Here is a 26,299-nt window from a genome sequence, read left to right as displayed (position 1 = left end):
GCTACATGTGCTGTAGGATGTTGTGTCAAGTTTTGTCAAAAATATGACAAAGTTTTCTAAAATAGCGATGATGTTATATTAAGGGTCAACATACAGAAAAATACAATAAAACAATTTTGCTTCTCGGGAAAGCCATACATCGTCATATATAACTAAAGTAGGCTACCAATGGTTCTTAAATTATTAAATGTGCCCCTCATCCCTGAATATTTTTATTTAGCCGTTTACTCAGTCCTGCTGTTGTTATTGTCAACTAAATGAAGATACTTAACTGATTAAATGAGTTTGATTAAAGTTGGATGCTAGATTTTGGGAAAGGTAGAGCTGCAGGAGTAAAGCACATCATGCAGAATGTCCTGTCACCCTGACGGTGGGCGGGTCCTAATGGCAGCTTCAGCCAATCAGAGAGCTGTAATTGATTGCTCAGCTGTCAGCGCGCTACAGTGCGGCGCCGCGGTCTGTGAACTTCTCTGACCACAAAACAAGCGAGAAACTCCCTCACCGCGCTCGGATTTAACAAAAGTGGGAGACTGTACAGTCACTTCTGACCTGCGGGTGGACTACTGCAATTCAGAACCAGTCGCGCGCCCTTTTCTGTTATTAAACGCGAGCGTTTGCGGTGGTTTAGAGCGCGTCCTGTTTGCACAGAGATCAGGCTGCGGGAACCGCGAGGGGACAGAGAGATGACCGCCGAGAAAGAGAAGAAGAGGTGAGTTCAGCGGGTGTTTGTGATTGTTGCGCGCGGGTCGGGTGTGTGGAGCTGCTGCAACAAGTGACTCTCTCTCTCTCTCTGTGTGGAGCTCAAAGCTGGAGACTCGCTGCTTACTTCACTGCGCACAGTTAGTTATTTTTTTTTAAATGTTAAGTCTGAAGATCTTGTTTCTTGTTAATATTATGTAGACCACGTTACTTTAAATTCGAAAACATAGGTTCAAGTATTCGTAGTAATAATCATTTGGAAGAAAGTGAGAGTCATGAAATATTATTTTATTTTATTATTATTTTTTCAGAAATAAATATAGTACTGTGGTGTGCTTTTTAAAATGCAATAGAATTCTGTCGAAAATATTATATTATATATGACTACTTATTATTATTATTATCTGAAATGATTAATAAACAATAGTGTAAAGATATTTTCATCAGTTTATTTAAAACAAAATTTAGCTTTTTATCAATTTAACCTTTATATAGTCAATCCAAAAAATGAAAAATAATAAAAAAATTCAGAGCCCAGAAACCATTTGTTATGTTTATATATATAAACAGAATATTATATAGCAAAATAAAGTAAACTGTAACAGATTATACCCAAATATTCTTCATACATGGACTACCAGTGAAAATTATTCAGACCCTTTGACCCGACCATGTTTTGCTGACATTATCGAGATGAATTTGTTCTGACAGTTTGACTCTGAATTCTTCTCATATTGTATTAACATTTTCTAAACTATAGCGAATAAACTGTCATAATGTGTCAAATGTTGAAGGTGTTTGAAGGTGTTTGAATCAATTTTGTTTTGACTGTAAATAGTGTATGTCTATGTTTTTTGAGTATTAACTCAATTGTCTTTATCAGTAACAGAGTGGTTGAACCTACAGTTTGTGACTTTGGCACGACTTTGATTTTTGAGGTTGAAATCTTTAAGGTAGAACCACATTTAAGGTAGCATTTAAACATTAATGCTAGTGGGTTAAAGTTTATTACAGTGAGCAAGATATAGATAGTTTTTAGTGAGGCATATACTTAATATACAGCATGATATTGAGCTGTACATCATCTGGAAACCTTTGCTAACTTGGAGACATATCATGCATATCTGTGAAGATTAAAAGTGCTAATGAGAGAATAATAGGGAATTTGTTTGTGTGCGCCTTGAAGTCTGCCTCATCTTCGTGACAGTTCTTCCCTAACAAGCTTTCTGGCCCTTATCTGATGAATCTCAGAGTGGCAGAACATAACCAAACATTGCTACTAAACTTAAATGAAGAGAATGCATTTCTACAGGAGCGGGACTGATTCAGAAAGGGTGCAAAACCTTTAACCTCAAGACACAAGAGTGTGATCCTTCCTGGCACTGATCACAGACTGTGAGACACGGGAGACAAAACACAAGGGGCCAAGAAGGGATGTGTTTACGTGTATAGGTGTGCATTTGTTTGGGTCTCTCTAAACTGATCCCATATGTTTTGGTGGTTTACTGTTGGTAGGAGAGCGATTAGATCAACCCTGACATGTTTTATATATATTTTGACATGTTTGTATTCATGCATGTTGTGTAAGATAGCCAGAGTCCCCTTTCGTGGCCCCATGCGCATATCGTGAGTTTTAGTAGAATATAATGACGCACTGAAATACATTTTTACAGAAACGCCGAAACTGTGAAAATAGTGTTCATTTGCTAATCTATCAATCAAATTAAAAACAAACCGTGTGCTTTTAGGAATATTTAACATCACCATTTCAGTCAATAATTTTTGTCCCCCGAAGCCGTTTAAAGAAAATTAGTTCTCAATTGGTTCAGTGCTGAAAAGTTGGCACATCACTTATAGGGTTTATCAGAACTGCAATTATGAGCTGTTTGTATCTACAAGGCATGACAAAATTAAGCAAGCCTCTAATGAAGTCATTGGTGAAATAATCATCAGGGCTTTGACTGAGCATTAAGTATTTGTGTGCTTGTCAGTTGGACTTAATTGACTGCTGTAGCATTATAATTCATGCTGGGTGGCTTTTTGATTGTGGTCCCGGGCACTTTTTGCCCATCATTTGTTGTAGTTCTCCATTACGTCACCCTGAATCATCAGGCTTTGTCTCCGGTTCATTCTGTGCCTGAGTTAGAAAACGGTGCAGTGGCTCATTTACGAAGAGAAAGGCTGTGTTGTTGTGTGATGGGGCTCTGTTAACTCCCTCAGACTGAGAGCTGACCATTAACCTGATGTAACTTGTGCACTGTTTCAGAGCATTGTTCTGTACTCTGCTGCAACTTAACCACTTACCTGCACCTAGTCACTTAACCTGAGATTTATTAAAAAGGGCCAATTAGCATGAGACTGTAATCCTAAAAAATAACTGCATGCCTTTTCATTGCTGATTTTTTACTGCGTGTCTTTAATAAAACCTGACCAATAAACTGTTAGTAAATATGTCCCTAAAACTCTTCTTTCAAATAAGAAAGTTGCTGATCTTTGTATTGACAACTCATTGACGCAAAATCAGTCATTTTCAACCCAGGCTTATTGGAAAAAAATTGCCTATGACGATATTTAAATAATGTACCACCTACACTAAACTCTACCTTAAACTTGCTAGTGTGAGCAAAAGCAAGCATAAAATAAAATCTAAATAAATAAACACTTATTTCCTGAAGTAACCATGTCGTTTTAGCTTGCTCCTACAAGTCTTTGAGCTCTTTTATCCTGCTTCATGTTTCATGGCGCTTTGCATCCGTGCTGTACCAGGTGAGCTACCAAGCAAGTCTACAACATTAGAAAAGCCCTATAGATCTGATTATGTGATCCAAACATCAATATATATATTTGTTTATTAGTAAATGTGTTATTACTTGTGTGATATATACTAGTCTTTGTGTTAGAGTCTTTATTATCTGACCTTGTCTTTATCTGCTGGAAACTATGGTATGTTTCTCTGAAGTGTACTGTAGATAGAAGCACATTTTCCCAAGAGCCTCAAAGGTTGGTTGTGTTCCTTCACTTAGGTTCAGCGTCTGTCAGCCTCTGGGCATCGCTTGAGCATTTTGCCAGAATTTTAGCTTGTAATATGTGAACATTCTAAATGAAGTCATCTTAGAGTTTGGGTGTTTATAACATCCTTTGTGAATGCTAAATGCTTGCAGTTCTCATAATACCAGATCTATTTAGCCGTTGTCAAAAATTACCGGCTTCTGTGCTTCTATTTAAAAAAAAAAAAAAAAAAATCTTATTATTTCATTTGATAAAACAAATACAGTAAAAATTATTCTGTGAAATGTTGCAATCTGAACCTGAACCATTCCATTTGAATATATTGTAAAATGTAATTTATTCCTGTGATGCAAAATTTTCAGCATCATTCCTCCAGTCTTCAGTGCCACATGATCCTTCAGAAATCATTCTGATATGCTGATTTGCTGCTCAGGAAACATTTCTGATTATTATTATTATCAGTGTTGTTGTGCTGCAATAAAAAAATATTAGAAAGTTAATACATTTTTTTTTAGCCATTTAGTTTTGAATGTACTTTATTTTATGCATCAAATAAAAGTATAGAATTGTAGTGTAATTCGTGATTATGTGACACTGACCCAAAGAGTTAGAAATAATTGTTTGAGGTTGAAAAAGGTTTAATTTGTTAGTGTCATGAATAAATATTTGCAAAGCAGGTTAATTTGGCACAGCAAACTGGTTCATTGAATCAAACTCTTTTGTGCCTCACAGAAGCTTTGCGTTGTTCATATCAGAATGTTTTAGTGAAGGTATATGAAGAGATTTCTGTTTATATTGTATCATTATATAGATTTTACTTCACACTCTTCATGCTTTTTTTTATTTATTGTAGCCAAAATGTTGTTTCTTCTAAAAAATAATAAACTTTTTTATAGCCTTTCAAGAGCATTTATATTGACATATTTATCAGATATCATCAAAAGGCTGGGAGATTTACTGTATTGAGTAGGACTGATGTGGGCATTTAAGACCTTTGTTTTCGTTAGAGAATCCAAGATATAAGACTTTGGTTAAGAGCCTCCCAGCTGTAGGACTTGTCTAAACAGAAATGTGCAGTTTATTGTGACAGGACCTCTAGAGAAGGTCTGAATGAAGACTTCATAGCCCCCACCCTCAGCTATTGGCAGGGGTGCGAGAGCGTTCTCCTTCTCTTTTTCTTGTTTTTCTCCCTCGTTCTCCAATCCCTCTGCTTGCCTCTGATTCCGTATCACTCCCATCTTCTCTTTCGTAAGGCATACTGATCTTTACCAGTGTTTTTCCACTCTTTAGCTCCTCCAGACCACTGTCTCCTGATGCTTCCTGTTAGTCAACGCCGTTCTTCCTTCTGCTGCATACTTTACCGTCCCATCAGTTTCTAACATCAGCTGCTTCCAGATGAACTTTACTCTCATTACCCTTATTTGGTCCCCATCACTTAACTACGTCATCAACAGTCACCGTAAACTTTGGCCCCAATTTCCTATAGTTGTGTAGAATTCCTCAAAAGTAGATCTACGAGTAAGCATGAGTGTGGCAGAAGTGGAGCGTTATCTTAATGATCCTTATTCATTGTGTAGCAAGTTTTAGTTCTCATGATATTTTCATATTCATATATTTAAAAAATTGCTGATTGCTTCTATTGTTCTCTTTTGTAAGTTGCTTTGGATAAAAGCATCTGCTAAATGATTAAATGTAAATATTTTAATGTGTATAAATTGGATATCTAGCAATATTGTTTTTCAAAATCTGATAATATTTTCAGAGGAAGCATCATTTCTATTGGCTTTTAAAAATTGCAAAAATGGCAGTAGTCAAGAAAACACCAAGAAAAACAGAAGTAAAAATGTATGACAATACAGTATATGGTGATAATATTTATTTAAATGTATTTTCTTTAAAGTGTTTAAAAACACAAACAATGTGAGGCTTTTTGGGGCTTATTTATGGATTATGACGCAAATGAGTTTGAAACAGATTAAATGAATCAGACCTAGAAACTTAAAGAATTCACAAACTCTAAACATATTGTCATTGAGCAAAAAATTGTTTATAAAGTCAATGTGAAATCAAAATTGTCCACTTTTCAAAATTCAATCAATTCCTGATTAATCATGTCAAATCTAAGCCATCATAAATAAACAATTTTTGGAAAGATTATAATTTGTACCTACTGTATATTTTTGTAATTATAACTTCCTACTATAACAGATCATTTAAGTCTATAATTAATAATATAATTAAGTCTAATAAAAAATATGTACAGGAATATGCAATAATGTATGTATGTATATATATATATATATATATATATATATAATCACAATGCATAAATATTATTTATTAAAATAAAAAAAATATATCCCTTTTTTATTAGTTTGTTTTGTAATGTAAACATTTTCATAATATAGTGTTGTACAAAAGTGCTAAAAAAAGCTTTTTAAAGACTATATATTTTCAACTTCAAGCTTAAAATGATGCACATTGGATGCTATTTTTAGAAATCCACCAAATTATGTAATTTATTAAATATTATATTTGAATGTTGTAAACAGATGAATATTGGTCCTTCTGATTCCTCTGGACTTCATCAGGGTGATGTCCGGCCTGCAGCTCTGGCGTCAGCATCACTGACTCCATCCATTTCTCTGATCTTTCCTCTCCTGCTTCGACGAGGGTTGTTTGGTTGAGTTTGAGAACGTTCTGTTCCAGAGGATCAGAGATTAGCCCAGACCACATTGTTCATTGCGCTGTTTGTGTTTAGCAAGATGCCAGAACGACAGGAAAACAGACTGTAAGCAAGCTTTGGTGTTTGTGTTGAGAATGAGTGTTCAGGCACGGCTCTGAACTGAACTGCTGCACCTTTCCTCTCTGCTGCTGCGTTATACATTAACAGAGTCAGTCCGCCGTGGACATGAGCTGAATTTAAATGTGGCCGGACACATGGTTCATATATTGTTCATGTGTTTACAACACATACTGTGCTTGGAGCGGCTATTATTTATCGCTTTTGATGTGAACTAAATCGAAAAAGATAGCGAAATGCAATCATGTTTCATGGAAAAACTAAGATCATACTTGTTTGCAAGGACACGAGTGTGAAAAAAGTGATTATAGAATTAGAATATAGAATTGATTTTAGAACTGATTAAAATAATTATCTTCTTTGTGTGTGTGTGTGTGTAACTGGCTGCACCTTGCACCCTGTTACCCATCAACTGTTTGCTCTGTTCACAAACACTGGAGGGCCTGGGGGTCTGTGTCTGGACTTTCAGCTCCTGGCTGCTGTGTCCTAAAGCATGGAGCTGTTTGTTATGAAAATAGTTGTGTGACAGTACAGCAGTACGGCTGTGGATGTCACTTCTAGTTCTACCTCAGGCTACGCAGTGACATATATATTTTCCACTTACAGTACAATGTGTTTCAGATCAAGCAGAGAGAGGCGCAACAACCCTCTCAATCCAAAATCAGTGAGTCCTGCCGTGCTACAGTACACATGCCTGTTCTGACAGTCAGTCAAACTGTTCTTCTTTCACTCATAAAACCAACATCAATTTTCTTTCATTTGATTTAATACCTGTAATATTTGCCCAAGTTGCTCTTTTCTATTGAGTCTATGCTCTTTGTTGATTTACCGCGCCAATCTTTTAAAACCAAACAAGAACATGCACCTAAATAAATTCTAAAAATGCTGCAATCACGTCTTAAACGAAAGTATTTTTTGACCTTGCATGCATGCAAACCTGGTGTAGGAGACTCCAAAAACAATATTAGGCACCTTAAAATGACATAGTGGGCACTTCATCTTATTTTGTTTAAAGTACAATAACTTCTGGTTTTCATTTTAGTTAACAATTATAAACCTGTTCTGAAGACATATGAAAACTTTATTTAAAAAAAAAAAAACTGACTTTACTTTGATTTATGGCTGTGCACCAGTGTTGTTATCGTATACCTAAAAATATTAAAACTATTTCCGGTAATTTAAATAAACCTGGAGTAAAACAAAGGTTAGATATTAGATATTAAAAACTTTTCAGACAGTTGCCAAAGCACCACTTCTAAATTTAATTTCTAAAGTTAAATTGAAGTGCTAAAATTACTGAAACATAAACTGGAATAAAACAACGTTCTGTAATAATAAAAGCATAACAATATCACTAAAACTTTAAACTTAATAAACTCATGAAAAATTACAATATTTATGAATACTACAGTAGCATATAAATAATACTAAATAGCAGTCCTGTGCACTTTCAAACACAAGTTTACATGAGTCATGTTTGGTGAGAATCTGCATGTTTAAGTGAATTATCCCTTTAAGTAGCAGGTCATGTCATGACTTTGATATGCTTTTGCTGCTCAGAGGTTTAGGCCGGCAGTCTTGTGACATTTCCTGATCCCGTTCTGCCTCTCTTTCCATCACTTCCTGTCTTCTGCACTATCATCTGTAATGAAATGAGCTGAAAAGAAATCATTAACAATTTAAGTTAAATTGAAAGTTAAATGAAAGTTAATTGCATCGCAGTGATTTGTTGGCATTATAGTTCGTTGGTTGAATTCTGGACTCTTTTCCCAGGTGCATGCTGATGTAATGCAATGTAAAACAATCCCTTCTGTTAAATGTAATTTGCTGCATAGAAACATAAGCTTGTACTCTATTGGGATCATTTGAAGTTACGTCTCGCTGCATTCATGCACCATTAGTGTCTTGCAACTTTGAGTTTCAAAATAGTATGTTTTGATTCTGACTAAGATATGGTTCAGGTGAAGGCTGTATACGCTGCTTCGCTAATGGGAGATTCAGTATTATGCATCAGATCACAAATATGTGGGCCATGATGATTCATTGTGCGAGTCTAAAACGGCATCATTGCTCATTTATCTCATGCTTTAGGAATTCCTTGAGAAAAGGCTGAACATAGAGACCCGCATCCACAGATGCAGTGAGCTGATTTCATGCACTGAGAGCGATTGCTCTGAAAGCTGTTTCTTTACACTGGTGTTAACCCTGCTCAAAGCTTTTTCTCCTTTCTATGCATACTTGATTATTTTGTAGGTTTTTAGGAATTGATTTATCATTGCAAAAAACGTACGAATTGATCATCCCGATTGTTTTTTCCTTTTTATTTAATCTGTATGAAGATCTAAATAAATGTGTTGCATTATTTATATCATATTTTGATATAATCATGTGTGATTGTTCATCAAAATAATTGGAATATAATTTAGTTTTTTTATCTTTATTTTTTTAATATATTTACTGTTTATAAATCTATACACAAAAACTGTTCAAACGTATTTTTTTTAAGAAGTTAAGACTTATTTACCAAGAATGTGTTAAAATGATCAAAACTGACAGTTAAGACATTTATATAGCTATAAAATATTTCAAATATTTCAAATATTCAAATAAATACTGTTTTTTCTGTTCATCAAAAAAAAAGAAAAAAAAAAAAAATCATGGTTTCCACCAGGAATATTATTCAGCAGCACAACTTCATCATTAATAATAACCAGAAATCGTATTAGAATGATTTCTAAAGGATGACACTGGAGACTGGAGTTTTTTTTTTATTTCTATTTTTTTCATTATAATCATAATAATTAAGGTGAAAAGTTATATAAAAGGTACATAAATTACATTCTGGTTTTAATTTATGAACATTTTGGTAAATTATAAAAACGTCTACATAAAATATTATTGTATTGATGTAGTTTTATTTTTAGAAAGTATATATGAGGATTTATCTTGAATCATTATGTAGGTAGCTGTTAAATTCCTAGGTGTCTTGTGCGACACAGAAGGTGTTTGGGGATGTTTTGGGGCTTGGAGAGGCCCTCTCACTCAGTACAGGACTGTAATAGCTGCGGGGTCAGCTCTTAATTTAGTGCGTTTCACGCAAGGCAAATGACCGTTCTTCCAGTCAGAAGGTAGCGTGTCATTGTTTGCATGCCTGAATAGGGCAAGACTGCTTAGTCAGGTTTCGTGTTTGTTTATCTGTTTGCGTGCCGTACGACTGTTTTATCGTTACACGCCTCTGTGAGCGCGAGGCCATTGGTCGACCCGGTCCGTTCACCTGCTAAACATAGTTCAAGTCAGTACCTCCTTTAAGTTTGGTAGTCTGTTTATTTGTGTATTTGTAAGGATCTGAAAGCAGCTCATATTTCAGCTTCAGCTGAATCTCATACAGTAGCTCATTTGTCAAACTGAAATAGATAACGTCCTCGTGACAGGTTGACATCTATCGCCCTTGTGTTAAATACTTTGAATTCTCGGTTTGGTCTGGACGGTTCAACAGCATGCGAATCTCACACAGGTTTTTGGATACTCTGCTTGGAGTTTCACTGAACAAACTGAAGTTTGTTGGATTTTGTCGCTGCGTTCAAATTGGGTTCGAATTGATGTCACTGTTTGCATAAGTGCAAAGGTGATGTTAGAAAATGTGATCTGAAATCTAAAATAAACTTCTACTTGAAAATTAGAATGGATTTCTATAGTGCTTAGTTTTTAATAAATGGAGCCCAGATGTTTTTTAGGTTGAAATTGTGTCTTAAGGTGCCAATGCACCAGACTTTGTTCCATGAACTTCCATTCATAGACTTAGGAAGACAGGAGAGCGGAAGTGCAATCATGTGCAAGGAAGTTTTGTCTCGCTGTGGACGTCAAGAAAGTAATCTTCCCAGCTGCATGGTTTGCAGTTTTGCAGGAACTTTTGCTTAAACTACAGTGTGTCTTAGCTCTCTGAATACATTCGCAATGTCTGAATTAACATTTAAAGTCTCACTTGCATTCAGAAATCAGCCCAACTTATTTGAAATCATCTCTTTTGAGAATTTCTTCACTTTAGCTGAAAGGACAACATGGACCAGCAGTGAACAATTGAAGTTACTGCCATTACAACCAAATACATTGAAAGCTGATTTCCTAAAATCTATTCTAGAATGAAAGTATCGAATATCGTATCGAATCAGCTTCCAGTGGCAAGGAACACCTCCTCTTCTCTATATCATCCTACGCGTTTAGAATAAAACCAATGTAAAGCTGTTACTTGAGTTGTACTTTAAGGTACAAAAGCTACATTTTTGTTTTCTTTACTCCAAATGCTACATATAAGTACCTATAAGGAACATATTACTAGCTAAACTTTACATGCATAACTTTTGATGTGCACCACCACAGTAACAGTGTGTCGAGAACCACTAATGATGGACGGTAGCTGATGTAGAATTAGAATTGAGGATTTTCATTCGGTTTAATTTAACCACTAAAACCCAACATCTGGTAAAACGAGGAAGAAATTGAAACGTTCACCATGTGCCATGTTTAGCAGTCTTGAGGTGACGGGCTACATGTAATCTTTGGTGTGACAAAAGCTCTGACAATAGCTATTCTTCGGGTCACTACCTGTTTTCCATTGTTAGTGGTGGTTTGGTCTTGTAGGGTTAAATAAGACCCTAGACATCCGTGTCTGCTACAAAGGGTTCAGAGGGTTCACTAGAGCGCTTCATGCTCTGAGTGAGCGCTGGATCTCCATTGTTTAATGTCCTGCAGTATTCTCTAGCTCTGTGCACTAACAATGAAGTAGACTGTCTGTAGTTCAGACCTGAACGTGTTCATCCAGAGAGTGAATGAAGCACACACAACATTTGCTTTGAGTGTGAAGAGAAATGATTGAATTTATGAGCTTGTGTCTGACACTCTTTCGCTAGCAGAATCTTTGTATTCCAGATGTTGAGTGGTACATCATGAGCGCTTCTTCCAGCGTTGGACTAAATCAGCCTGTAAGGTACTATCAAAAGACCATTTCATTTAAATCCTTTGTCATCGAAACAATTATTGGAACAGTTTGCATCATATCTGCGCATTTGTCCTCTGCATTCTTATTGGATGAAGGACAGGAAAAATGGAATTCCATTTGGAATTTCTTTGCGTGTGGCCTGGCAGAGGATTCTTTTTATTTATTTATTTGAAAAAAAAACACCAACAGCGACTATAATGCTTCTGATTTATTATTTATAGCATTCCAAAGACAATGATTAATCAAGATTAAGCTGATCATAGTTGTGTTGGTGTTTTTTTTTATTTCTATCATCTTAATCTCACAAAAATGTCAAGAATGACTTGATCGGCTTTCTGTATTTTGGAAATGTTTTACTGAGTCTATATATAACAATCTAAACATAAGTCATTATCAAGCGGCGACATGAATAGATCAGAACATCTGTAGTTTCCACCTTTCAACAAGATAAATAGGAACTAAATTCTAGTTCCAGGAAATAAGATCTTTTTGTGGAACAGATGTGTTCTAATTTGGGACAATATTTTTGTTTATGAAATCCAGGACGTAGCTATAAGTGATCATTCCCATAAGCTCTTAAACAGCCAGGAATGTCTCACTTGAGATCTGGCATTGACCCGTCCGCTACTGAATGAAGCAATACAATGTTACAAGATCTCCTTTTGCTGCATTATATTACTGATTTATTCAGTTTAACCTGTATAGTGTAGGTTTATTAACCAGTAACCCAGCTAACTGCTTCCACTGTTATGTTGATCAAGAGACATGATCGTTTTGTTTAAGGCAAAATGAATCACTGAAAGGATATCTGTGTGTTTGGATTCATTTGCACCTGCCGGACACTGGCTCAGTCTTTGAGCCTGATGTCTGAATCTGCAAGAGTGACTTGAGTTGAATAAGAAAGACTGTCAAGTGCACAAAGGGACTGTTATTCTCTGAAACCTCACGAGTCATGAGGAATGGGTTCAGCATGCCCGTGTTTGTATACAGCATGAGAAAATATCAAGGTGAGTGTTAAAGCATGTCAAAAAGCAAAGGTCAGCTAAAAAACAAACTGAAGAAACCGTTATTATGGGTGAATCTAAAAAAAAAAAATGTTTGGAGAATGGCCAGATTTTAGGTGGAAACATTACCTGTACCAGTGCATGTATTTTGGTCTTTTAAAAGACTTTTATTTGGCTATAATTTTTTGGAAGTATTTGCATATTGCACAATACTTTTTCAGTATTTTGTTGAGTGGTGTTTTCGTAAGTGGTGTTAATGAATTTAATATTTGTGAATTCATCTAATATATGTTGTTGCATGTTGTAGGTGCAGCTCAGAGCGGCGTAAGGAGAAATCTCGAGACGCGGCGCGCTGCAGGCGGAGTAAGGAGACGGAGGTGTTTTATGAGCTGGCCCGCCAGCTGCCTCTCCCACACAGCGTCAGCTCACATCTGGATAAAGCCTCCATCATGAGACTGGCCATCAGCTACCTGCAGACACGCCAAATCCTCACCTCAGGTACAAGCATTCAAATCCACATGTGAAAACACACACAAACATATTAGATCATTAAATCTAAAATCTATGTGAAAGTTCGGACATTATAGCATTGATTTGATAGTCAAAAACTGTTGATTTTAGTTTTATTGCACTATTTTTTATTTTTTGTTTACAAAATATTGTAGATTTTTAATGAGTCTACCATTCATCAGCCAAAATATGGATATAATGATCATTTTATATGCATTAGCATAATTTTTAGTACTGAAGACCTAGTACCACATTATTTTCCTTTACTCTGTTGTCCAACACAATCAATGTATTTATTATTATTATTATTATTATTAAAATTTACTGAATTTATTTGGCGATTTGGCATTTAAGTTTTAATGCACGTTACATTTTAACATTTTTAATATTTGCCATTTATGTTAGCAGCCAAAGCTTGCACATTTTAATGTTTGTGCATCATTAGTACTGAAAATGTTCTGAAAATGCTACAAATTAACCAAAATAATAATAATATAGAAAAAATGTTTAATAATATTGAAAAAGATTTTTTTTTAATTTCATACATTTTTCTATGCATATATGTTTATCTACAAAGGTAATTTCAAGATTTTCATTGAAAATTGAAGAGTACTATATTAAGAAATAATTTAATTGATAACATATTATAATTACTTTTTTTTTTTTTTTTTTTTGGTTTTACGTATTAGTAAAGTCATATTCTTTAGATCTGGTAGAAACCCAAACAAAATCCTATCACTACAATGATTGGTGCTGCGCATTCTGCTGTTTTTATAGAGTAATATATGCAATTTGATAAAGGTTATCACATGGGTGACTCCTCTGTTAATACAGCATCCCAGACCATGCGACTCTACTTGACGTCACTTCAAAGAAAGCGCCGTGTTGCAAATACACACACTCTGCTGATAATCAAATTCTACCGCTCTAGTTTGATCTCTTATCTGGGTTCACCATCATTAGCACTGCAATGTTATGAGGAAATGTTTTAGTCGTGATGTCAGACTGCATTAAAGTTACTGCCGTATTATACAAACGAGGAGGCGCTTTCTGTAAAAACATAATTGCGTTAGTGGATATTGGGCCTGCCGTAACTCTGTCGGAGTTAATTATGTTTAGCTGTAGGTGCTAATCTAATAAATCAAAGACAGCATGTGATGAATAATACAGTTTAATGAAAACCTACAGATTATGTTTAATAATGGATACGCCAAGCTTCGAGAGATTTGAATGTGTGTGAGTGTTAAGGGATAGTCATCATTTTCTTCCCTCATGTCGTTCTGAATAATTATCACTTTCTTTTTCAGAAGTAATAATGGTTTCTACTGGATTGTGATTCAGTCACACTGTAAAAATCATATAAAAGCACTATAAAATTATCAATAATAAGTCTATAAAACGTATGAGCCATTTGTTATTTTAGTGTCAAATGATAAATTAGTTTTTGTTATTATTTTGAAAAAATTTAATTTACTTTAAATTTAGTCTGTATAAGTCATTTTATTTTGTCTGAAAATATGAAATGTTTCCTTGTTTTTTTTTTGTTTTTTATGGTTTTGGTTTTAGTTTTAGTTAATACAAATAACCTATGTTTGGCAAGTGTTCTGAAGTTGAAACAGACTGAAATGTAATTCTGTAAATATTTCCCTCCACCGTAGCATTCAAATGTCATGAAAACATTATGCAAAATATCTTTTTTTGTGAAAATCATAGTGGATTTGGAAGACATGAGTGTGAGTATGTGACGCCCGAATACTCCGCTCCAGATCTTGCGAAAGTCTCTCTGACCAGAGGATGTGAGCGTGTTCGTATTGTTTGTGTGTCTTTTTTATAAAATAAGAATCTCCGGAAGCTGCACAAAAGAGCTCCTGCACTCAACATTCCATTCTGTGTTTTCACAGACACTAAAGAGCACAGGGAACACAATTAGTACGCAGTTAGAACGCAGAATCGCCTCTGTTCGTTCAGTTTAGAACAACTAAAAGACTGCACCTTTCGACTTGAAGTGACTTGACTGTCAAATGTTCATGCAGAAATGGAAAGAGGGAGGGAGGGGAAGGAGACATTGAAAAGCAGCCCTGTCAGTATGAGATGGCACATCAGATAGTGTTATCAGCAGGTCTGCGAGCTCTGTGCTGGAAGCATGATTGGTGCTTTCTTTAAGGCTGGCGCTCTCCGTCTCAGGCCAGCCAAAACACAGGCCAACCCTGGCGCCACACATCCATCCATCCCTCCCCCTCCTGCCACCACCCTACCCATGCTGAGGGTGCATGGGAAACACCTTTTACATAAGATCCCCAGTCCCTGTGCACTGATGCTTACAACTGATTCGCTCGCCCAGTGAATCACTCTTCTCGTCTATGGGCGGCTCGAAAACATATGTTATGAAATAATGTTTGACGCGACGTAATCTTGTTGAAATCAGTGACTCACCACTGCAATTATGATTCTTTACAGACTAACGAGAATTGGCCAAAACAAAACATGATCGCTTCGTGTCATTTTGGATGTCATGTCTTTTTTAGGCTGAAGTCTATATGCGGAGGTAGCTGTTGACGTATTTATCTGTAAGAGGCTTCAAGATAGCGCTTCCTCCAGTTCATTCTGTTCAAAGTTCAGAGGTCTCTATAGGGTTTTTGTTTTGTGTTTTGCTGTCTTTTTTGTGTTTTATTTGGGTTGTTTTATTTTGTTGTGTGTGTTTATATGTTTCCTTGGGTTGTGTTTTTTGTATTATTTTTTATGTATTTGTGTTTTTGTAATTTGTTTTTGTTTATTTATTTTTTTGCTTTTTAGTGTTTTTATGCATTTTATTTTGTGTTGTTATTTGGTGTTTTCAGCTTTTTTCTCTTCTCTTGTATTTTTTGTTTGTTTGTATGTTTGTTTTCATGCTTTGTTTCATGTTTTTTTATGCATTACGTTATTAATAACACCCATTAAGCTTTAGCACATGTTATGTTAAGCAAAACATCCCGTAATCTTGAAGTGCAAAAATGTTGCCAGATGTTCTGCAATGCCTTGAGATATCGGTATCAATATCAATATTTCTACAGCTCAGGTGATCATACGACCTTGTAGATACATGTCTATCAGCAACCGATGAATTTAGACTCTCAGTAGACTTCTTTCCAGATTATCAATTTCTGAAACCCCGATGCTGGGTGCAGTTTTGTTTCATCTTGAAATAAAAGCCACAGGGCAAGAACCCCTTCAAAGACGTAACTCTAATTCTCCTGGGTCCACAGTCTCTAGGCTCGGCCCAAATCCAGCCCTGGGCTCTCAATGGGCCTTGGGAAAGTTTCTTATCTGGAGGAAGCACACTAGAGCGATCACATGCTTCCGACCCCCCAGCGTGGAGCCGCTCTGTTCTCCATGTCCTTGTCCAGTCCACCTCCCTCCTGAAGCTCTGCCAGATGTACTGCAGGACTCAACCGAAGTCTGGCACCCCATCCATATTTCAGTGGTGGTATTACCGACCATGTAGGGATTTAGTTTTAGTTTTTTTCTTTTCTTCAAATGATCACTTGACTTAATCAATCTTTTATCATGCATAATATATACATCAGGGTCTACCAGTTAGCAATGCATTCTTTCTGTGGTCTTAATCTTTTGGACCCCGCTGTATTATTTTATGTTTTTTGCTTCAAAAATGTATTAGAGAGTGTCTGCTATGTTTGTACTGTATCTTTACATTGCCTTAAATAAGTTTCTGTATTTTTAGAAGCATAACCACAGATATTGGCCCCTTCCCATGGGTTTCTCACAGATGTGGGAGTTTGGAGTTTGTCTCTTTAAATTGAAAGACTGCACAGATTTAGTGCTGTCAAACAGCAAGGCATTGTGGGTGTCTGTGTGTGACTATATGTGGGTATTTGGTTTTTTCTGTGCATATGTGTGTGGAGCGGAGGGCAGTGACAGAATGGCGGTCAGTGTTGTTGGGAGGGTTCGGATTAGCAGGATGAAGTTGCTTAGTTGTTTATTTTGGACGTCAGCCAGGAACTTAAGAGCCAGAACAAGACTAGCGATGTGTGAGCACGCTCACATGCACCCATGCATTCTCAAACTCTTGTGTTTGTGCCCCGTTTCAGCCTGTACCGCTGCCACAGAGACGACAGACGTAGACAGACTGATGGACAGTTGGTATCTAAAGTCACTGGGCGGCTTCATTAGCGTGGTAACATCAGACGGAGACATGATCTTCTTGTCAGAGAACATCAACAAATTCATGGGTCTCACACAGGTGAGTTTGAATGAACACCAGGGGTCCAGAAATGAATCCCTATTCAGACAGATACTCACCTTTTGTCCTGTTATTATTAGCTGTTTGTCTGTTTAGCATTCATTTCCGCTGGGTGCACTTAATCATAGGCAGACGAGATGCCATTATTAACCACAGCACAAGCCCGTTTCCTTCAAGCACTGTATGGGAGGAAGGATGTGTCACTTTTTTCGTACCCTTGCGAAGCTCTTGGACTTATCTCGTGCCTGGCAATTGCTTCCTTGCACACGGTTGCTGTTTTGTAGAACTGTGGCCTGTTATCAGTTTGTTATCTGATAGACTGCTATTATGGCAAAGATTGAAGATCCATAGTCCTTGTGAATCACAAGAACATGCCCAGGTCAGATTTCACTACAAAATCAAAAAAAAATTACATTTACATAATGCTAAATGTTCTCAGTGATGTAAAATAAATTGTTGTATATTATAGAAAAGAATATTTATACTTTATGGTAGCATTTGATATAAGATTTGTGTATGCAAAATATAATTCATGTTATATACACTATGATTCAAACATATGGGGTCTGTAAGATTTTTTTATGTTTCAGAGATGTTCCACCAAAGCTGCATTAGAAAGAAATCATTTTTAACATTATAAAAGCTTTTGCTGTCACTTTTAATGAATTTAATGCATCCTTGCTGAATTAAACTTTTAATTCCTAAAATAATAATAATTCTTACGGATCCCAAACCTTTGTGTTTTAGTGTAATATACTGTAATGAGCGGTTTCATGAGATTCACCTTTGCTTGAAAGTAGATTGTTTCCCATGTAATGCACTGACCGCACCTGCATGTCTCTCTCTGTAGGTGGAGCTCACAGGGCACAGCATCTTTGATTTCACACACCCCTGTGACCACGACGAGATCCGCGAGAACCTCAGCCTCAAAGCCAGTATGTCACTTCTGTTTATTCAGCTTCACCAGCTGCAATATGTGTAGACAAAGCGTGTTTGAGAATGCCAGAGAACAGCCAATCAAATACAACTGGAGAAAATCTGTGTTAACTTGTGTTAGATGGATGAAAACACGATCACACATAAGTATATGTATGTGAATCACAGGTTTCAAGCCTTTTCAGTTTCAGTTCAAACTCTGAATTACCTTCTAGAAGCATATGAAAGCATTTTAACATTCCAAACTGAGTTCAGCATGGGCTCTGAGTGTACGGTAAAATTCACTCCACATGCTTTCTTATGGGATTTTTTTTTTCTTTATGAAGATGGATTGGACTTTAATGGTTTTAGCCGTTGAGAAAAATGTTCTTATCACTTCTGCAAACAGACATTCATACATACCAAAACAAGTATGTAAAAGCCTAATGTGAAGAAAACACATGGCTTCATAGAAAAGGATTAGTTATGTGAAGAAATAACAATCATCTGCGTCTCCATTATTTGACCTCCACACTTTCCTACCCCTATATATTTAAATATAAATAAATATATATTTATATATTTTCTTATTTTTTTAATCAATATAATGGATTTCAGAGGGCCCTATAAATGTACAATGTGATTTAAATTGAATACGTTTAATGATTTCAGTTATTTAGACAAGCTTTTTTTTTTACTGAAATATAAATAAAGCTATTAAAATTGAATATCTTTTTAATGTCCCCCAATGTTGTTTTAATTTTTGTTTAGACATGCTTTTTTATGACTACAATTAAACCCTTAAAGTAGAAAAAAATAAATAAACATCTGCAAGATGTTTTGGAATTTGATAACCCAAGAAAAAATACTTGTGTTGAGTTTAGGCTTCCGTTTGCATGGAAGGAAAATGCTAGGAATGTTTTCCTGGGATTTTTGGCCCGTGTCTAAACTGAGACACTCTTTATGTTTGTGTGTGTGTGTGTGTGTGTGTGTGTGTTAATTGGCAGACACTGGAAAGAAAGGCAAGGAGCTGAGCACAGAGAGGGATTTCTTCATGAGAATGAAATGCACAGTCACGAATCGCGGGCGCACAGTCAACCTCAAGTCAGCCAGCTGGAAGGTGAATAACTTCTCTTTACGATAAGCGCTCACCTGGAGTCAGATGTCGTGCAGCTCATAAAGATGACGGTTGTTCTTTCAGGTGCTGCACTGCACAGGGCACCTGAAGGTGTGTAACGGCTGTCCCACACGAGTGCTGTGTGGATTTAAAGAGCCACCGCTCGCCTGTGTGGTCATGATGTGCGAGCCCATCGCCCATCCATCAAACATTGACACACCACTCGACAGCAAGACCTTCCTGAGTCGCCACAGCATGGACATGAAGTTCACTTACTGTGATGACAGGTACAAACACACATTCTTGGACTAAATGCACAGTATAAGAGTTGTGTTGTCGATCGACACTCATGAATGTTAAAAGTGAACACACATCCTGTTGACAATATATGACACCAGACACCGTCAATAGAGGGTACTATTAAGATATATAAACATTCATTTATCATTCATTCATTCAATAATTCGCCAATGAAAGGAGGTGCACTTCTAACCATATACAAGCGTCTTTATTTTCTGTTCAGTTTATGTGAGGTTTGTTATTTTGAAATGCTGTATGTTAAATGAATTCAACTGAATGTATTTGTGTGATATCAATAAACGGGTTGAAATATAATAGTCATTTATTAGTTTATGTACATTAAAATGTCAGATAAAAATAACACCTTTCTAAAGTTCTTCTATAAAATTAATTTATATAAAACATATATTTAACATTTATCTACAGTGTTTTAACATCCATAAACACCAGAGAGAGAGGAAAAAATATTAATGCATTGGTAACTAGATAATACATACATTATAATATATTGAAGCCTACATGAAGAACTGGAAAAAAAGGGGAAAACATTATATTAAAGGCCAGAAGAGACTTGTTTAATGGAAGTAATGATTGCTTAAACGCTGAAATGTTCTGCAGTAGTTTTTGAAAGAGCCTAGACTTATGTCACCTTGAGAATAAGAGCGAGATAGTCATTTAACGTATTCAAACACCCATTCAGTGGTAATTCTTGTCATTATTGTGATGGTAGCTCACACAAATTCAGAGAAGATTGAAGTAAAACATGATTATTTCATTTTTGGAGCACAGCATCTATGGAAAGATCTGGAATGGGGTCCAAGGCCTTAATTCAGAATAGCTTGTATTTCAAAATAGCCCAGCTTCTGTGTGTGTGTGTGTGTGTGTGTGTGTGAAGTGGTTAGTTCAATGACTGGTGAATAGAAGCCTCTTTAATGAACAGAAGCCTGCACACACACACACACACACACACACACACACTCAGTGACATGCAGCTGTCTGCCATTATGTAACTTCAATACAAGGATCAGCTCAATACAATAAACACACACTTTCAGAACAAAAAAATACTCGTGTCACATTCATTACACAAAATCACATAACTGTTACACGGAGAGGGCTTAAACACATTATCACTGGAACTGTAAAGTAAAAATTAAACAAAAAGGCCTTGAAGCATGTTGTTTCTAGAAATAGGCAAAAAGGCACAATATATTAAGACAAGTTGTTGTTGTTATTTATTACATTATTATGATTAATATTACTCTCAGCAATGACATTTGCTGTGGTTTACCAAACTATTTTCTGTCAAAACTATAGAATATATTGAAACTATATTTATTATTAACAAAGAAAAATGTATTTATAATATGAATTGGATATTTATATGATCGTAATAATAGCTGTTATCACAGAAATAATTTTCTCTTCAGCAGGTTTAATTTGATATATTTAAAATCAAGTCAAATCATAGTTATTTATATAAACTGTATTGTATAAAGCGTTGTTTCAAATAATTACATTTCAGCTGTAAGGAGCATCTACAGAACATAATATTTTCATTATCTGGCTCCATTCAACTCAGATTTTGTTCAGTTTAATTAATGATATTATGGAATATTATACCTGTAAAAATTCTAAAGCCCATATTTCTTAATATACACTAGTAAATTTCACAAATAATTACATAGAAATGGCAAGTAACATATTTCTTCTTTTCTTAGTCCACTAACTCTTGTTTTACAGTGTACCATCATATATTATCCTTTAATGTAAAGAGATATTAAATATGCAATGTTATATTAATCTGTAATGTTGTATTATTTCACGTAAATTCTAATTATTCACCCCAGAATCCGTATGAAACTCCATTCCTTGACATCAGCCAGACAAATCACATGAAATGGATCATATTAAATTGGCTTAAAAAAATACTTAGCGTGTGCAGATCAAAGAAAATAGCTGAGAGCTTGTGTGTGTGTGTGTGTGTGTGTGTGTGTGTGGTGTGTGTTAATGTTAACTGCCTCTCACTTTTTCCAGAGTCACTGAGTTGATGGGTTACAGTCCTGAAGATCTTCTGGGCCGGTCGGCGTATGAGTTCTATCATGCTCTGGACTCCGAAAGCGTCACCAAAAGCCACCAGAACCGTACGTGTCAAGCTTGTGTTAGAAAACCAGAAACCCTTTCTTTTTCACAACTCAAGCATGTGTTATTGGGAAATAAATTGACTGTATAAAAAAAAAAGAGGAAAATCACATCCACGTGTATAATCATATGACTGCTAGACACAACACGCACTCTTAGCATGGCCTTGATGGTGTCGTGTGAGTGAACTGGGGATGAGGATTAGAGTGTGATCCTCTTCTGAGAAAGAGCAGTGGATCAGGTCAGCACAGGTGGTGAGGCTGCGTTCCCAAGGTTTACTGTTTCAACCCTTCAACACGCGCTCGGAGTGTAACTGCGATCTGATATCTGCTACGTCACAGCAACAGTCTGTACGGATACACAGATACGCAGACACACAAGGACACTTTGCACTTGCTTTCTCTCAGAATGCATTAAGCTGCTGACCTCTTTTCCAGTGGTTTCATAATAATACTCTGAATCCTGTTCATTGTGCTTTGTCTAATTAAACCTTTTGCTGAAAAAGCAGTTTAGTCAGAATTGCATGCTTTCTACATCACAGATATTACTGAAATAGGTGTCCAGAAGCTCTTTTTAAAATAATAATACTAATGATAACGGAATGGCCCACACTTTAAGTCAGAAATTAGTACCTTTTTAATATTTAGTACTTAGAGATTCATACTTTTTATTAAGCAAGCATGCATTTAATTGATCAAAAGTGACAGTAAAGACATTCACAGTATTATGTAAAAAAAAAAAAAAAAAAAAAAAAATGATGTTGATGTTACTTGTGCAGCAAATCAGAATATCAGACCACGTGACACTTAATACTGGTGTAATGATGATGATAAATTCAGCTTTGCATCACAGGAATAATATACATTTATTTCATTTATTACATTTTTTTCACTTAAATTGTAATTATATTTCATTTTACTGTTTTTTTTGTAATTTAATCAAATAAACAGCCTTTATGAGCAAAAGAGACTTATTTCAAAAACCTCAAGCTTTTGAACGATTATGTATATTATAGTGAATTATTAATCTAAACATTATTAAATAATTATCAATTATTACAAAATATATAAAGAAATAATAAGAATAAGAATAATTTACAAGAAAATCTTTTGGATTTGGAGTATTTATTTATTTCTTTATCATCATAAATTTGTTTCTAAAAAAATGCATTATTATAAATGCATATTAATAGTATTTCCACAGTTCAGAATGATAATAAACTTATAATAAAAAGTGTGGGAATTTCTTATTGGAAAAAAACAATAACAGAACTACAATTAGATTGGATTAAGTAATTTTGATAATAAATATTTTAAATATCATATAGAATTTTTATAACATAGAATGCATAGCATAACATAAAGCATATATACATCAGTCGTAGTTGCTCTCGTCTCTTTTACCATCGACATGCTGCCTGCACAATATTGCCTTTTAGCTTTCATTTATCTGTCTCTCAGATAGCAGAGGTGAAACCTAATATCTGTTGATGTCAACAAACACAGACTCTCCACACACAGCTTACATATGTATGTGTGTACTCTATATACAGAGGTCTCTAGCCCCCTCACCCCATTGAAACAAATTGCATTTCACATGCATGTTTGAGATATGAATAACATTCAAAAGAGCCTTATTGGACTGAATGAGCGGAGCAGCCTTTAGGACATCTTGAACCCTATTAGGGGTGACAGAGGAGATAGGAACACAGCTACGGTGCTCCTCCGCTGGGCCAGGTGTCCCAGATTGCTCCCTAATCAGATGCTGGACGTGGAGTGGTCCACTGAGATGTTAATGTGTAATTAAAGTCTTTTCGAAGTGTATAGAGGAGAATAAAAAGAAATGTTGATCTGGATTAGGCCTGTTGAGAGTGGAGCTGCCTCGTGACATTTGAGTTTGAATGCACCGCTTATTTGTCCCTTTCTTTTCTAATCAGTTTTGTATTTTCTGTTTCCCAGTGAGAGAAACGTTGTTGTGCAGTTTGTTTTATTACAAAACTTGCACCTGGTTACATCTCTTCTGTAAACTTTTTCTATTGTTTTCTATCATGAAATATCACAAAAGCAAAAAAGGCAAAGAAAATCAGTTATATAGGAACATAAAACAAACAGGCAGCATGAACCTGCTCTGTTGGCAACATATATCTATTGCTTCATAAATTAAAATAACAAGCTTGCCAACTCAAGTTTCCTTTATAGCACATATAATACAGACTGTGCCAAACACAGACATAAACAGGAAAAATAGCAGAGTCAATTATGAAAGCTCAGCTATGGGCAGACAATAAAGTCATCTTTTAGAGTAAGACAGTTCAGGATGTACAGTACCATTCAAAATAGTCTTGATAGTTTTAGTAAGAATGCGTTCAGTTTATCAAACGTGACAGTAAAGATATTTATCATTTTACAAATATATTTAAATTTCAAATAAATGCTGTTCTTTTGAACTTTGTTTATAAAAGAATCCTAAGAATTGTTTCTTGAGCATCGAATCGGCGTATCAGAATGATTTCTGAAGATCATGTGACACTGAAGACTGGAGGAACGATGCTGAAAATTCAGCTTTGCATCACAGGAATAAATTACATTTTTAAATATATTCAAATACAAAAACCGTTCATTTGAATTACAAAAATATATCACAATATTACTTTTTTTTTTCTTTTTTTTACGGTTTCAAATAAATGTAGCCTTTATGATCTTCTTTAAAAACTTCTTACAGGCCCTTAACTTTTGAACTGTAGTGGATGTATAAAAAAATAAATAAAACATTTGCTATTCTTAAAACCATTCGTAAGGAAGGGAAAGCCATTTCACTACATGGATATTTTTTCAACATCTCAACAACGAGATGTTTTATTTAAACTGTTAGGTGATATTTAGGAAGAACCAAGCTTGCTGGCCTCCTCTTGGAACCTCTGGCTTTCTATGCGACTTCCTTTACGACTGTGTCGATAAAGTCCCAAGGCTTTCTACGGCAACGTGGCCATCCTGCAGAGCAGCGCATGCACAGGCCAGGGATGAACCGCATGATCCAGAACCAGTGCTTTCCCACGGCAGATCTGGACCGAGTCCAGGGCGAACGTGCCATGGAGACAGACTGTCAAAACTCAGATCAGCATTCCCTCATTGTCTGCGTCTCTCTGTTTGTCCTGTTGCTTATGTTAGCTTTCCCTTGATGGGTCCGGCTGTCTGTCCCGGTTTATGTTATAGCTACCCAAGACCCTCTTATAGATCCTCAAACCAACATGTATAATGCCTGAGAAAACATTCGGACCAGACGTTAAATCAAAACGTCGGTACAAAAATTAGTTTTAGGAAATGCATGCGTTCTCATGTTGCGCTATATTCTCCTCTTCCCTCACTAGTGTGCACTAAAGGCCAGGCGGTGAGCGCTCAGTACAGGATGTTGGCTAAGACCGGGGCTATGTGTGGGTGGAGACCCAGGGTACCGTCATCTACAACAGTCGCAACTCTCAGCCCCAGTGCATTGTGTGCGTGAACTACGTGCTGAGGTAAGGTAAAAAAATGAAAGGTGCATGTTTGTACTGCGTCTGCAGACTAGAACTTTCTGTTCTCTGCTCATCGACGCTTGTAATCCAATAAAAGACAAAAAATACAACTTAAAAGGATAGTTCATCCAAAAAATGTACTCGTTTCGAAGCTGTATGCCATTATTATTTCTGTGGAACACAAAGGGGAGAAGTTGATGAATGTTCACACTGCTCTTTTGAGGCATGGCTCGGTGTAATGCTTTACTGTTACACCACAGTGTTGTTTAGACAGTGAAAAAAGAGGCTGTCAGTCTTAGTTTGTGCTCTCTTCTCTTAGTGACGTCGAGGAGAAGTCCATGATCTTCTCTACGGACCAGACCGAGTCTCTGTTCAAGCCTCAGCACTTGAACCGTTTCTTCAGTTCACAATGGTCTGCTAGTTCTCACCATCTCAGACCTGGACAGGACAAAATGAGATACATGAAGCCTGTAAAATTTGTCCTTAAATTAGCTACAAGATCAAAGTAGAAATAGTCTCCCTGGGAGCTTGAATAATTAATTTTCCCGGAGCCGGAACTGGAAAAAAATGAATTTGCTGAAAATTGACTCCCTTAGGCCTTTCAAGATGAGTTATTCTGCATCGGAATAGATTTGGAAAAATTTCACATTACATTACTAGCTCACCAATAGATCCACTGTAGTGAATGGGTGCCATCAGAATGGGTGTCAAAACAGCTGATAAAAACATCACAAAAATCCACAAGTAACCCACTTAACTCAAAATCCATCAATATTTTGTCAAATTTACTGCAAATTTTAATTTTGGGGGTAAAATACTCCCTTAAGTCTGCTGAAGATGAAGAGATTATACACCAATTTGCATAACCTCTCTTTAAGATCAATTCAAGAATTGACTAAAAACACATCTCTTCCCATCTTTATTTGACCCTCTAACTCAGGCACTCTCTATTCTAATTCTATTCTTTAAAAAATGACCCTTTTAGACTTGCACTATTTATTAACTAACAGCTTGTTTCTTTATTTAAAAAAAAAAAACGTACACTAGCTTTTTAAT

At 35.9% G+C, this 26,299-nt stretch overlaps 1 protein-coding gene across 1 annotated transcript; it reads left to right on the top strand.

The window, feature by feature from the left end:
- Positions 1–444: 444 nt before the first annotated feature.
- LOC113113130 (endothelial PAS domain-containing protein 1-like) lies at positions 445–25,752 on the top strand. Its single transcript, XM_026279311.1, is given in 10 exon segments — positions 445–709; positions 12,819–13,009; positions 17,107–17,258; positions 18,109–18,193; positions 19,181–19,293; positions 19,375–19,577; positions 21,628–21,734; positions 25,100–25,147; positions 25,150–25,246; positions 25,563–25,752. Coding segments are annotated over 10 exon segments (1,212 nt in total). The 5' UTR covers positions 445–683.
- Positions 25,753–26,299: the final 547 nt, after the last annotated feature.

Source organism: Carassius auratus, chromosome 13 (assembly GCF_003368295.1).
Source record: "Carassius auratus strain Wakin chromosome 13, ASM336829v1, whole genome shotgun sequence".
Lineage (NCBI taxonomy): Eukaryota > Metazoa > Chordata > Actinopteri > Cypriniformes > Cyprinidae > Carassius > Carassius auratus.
This window is presented reverse-complemented; position numbering and strand designations above follow the sequence as displayed.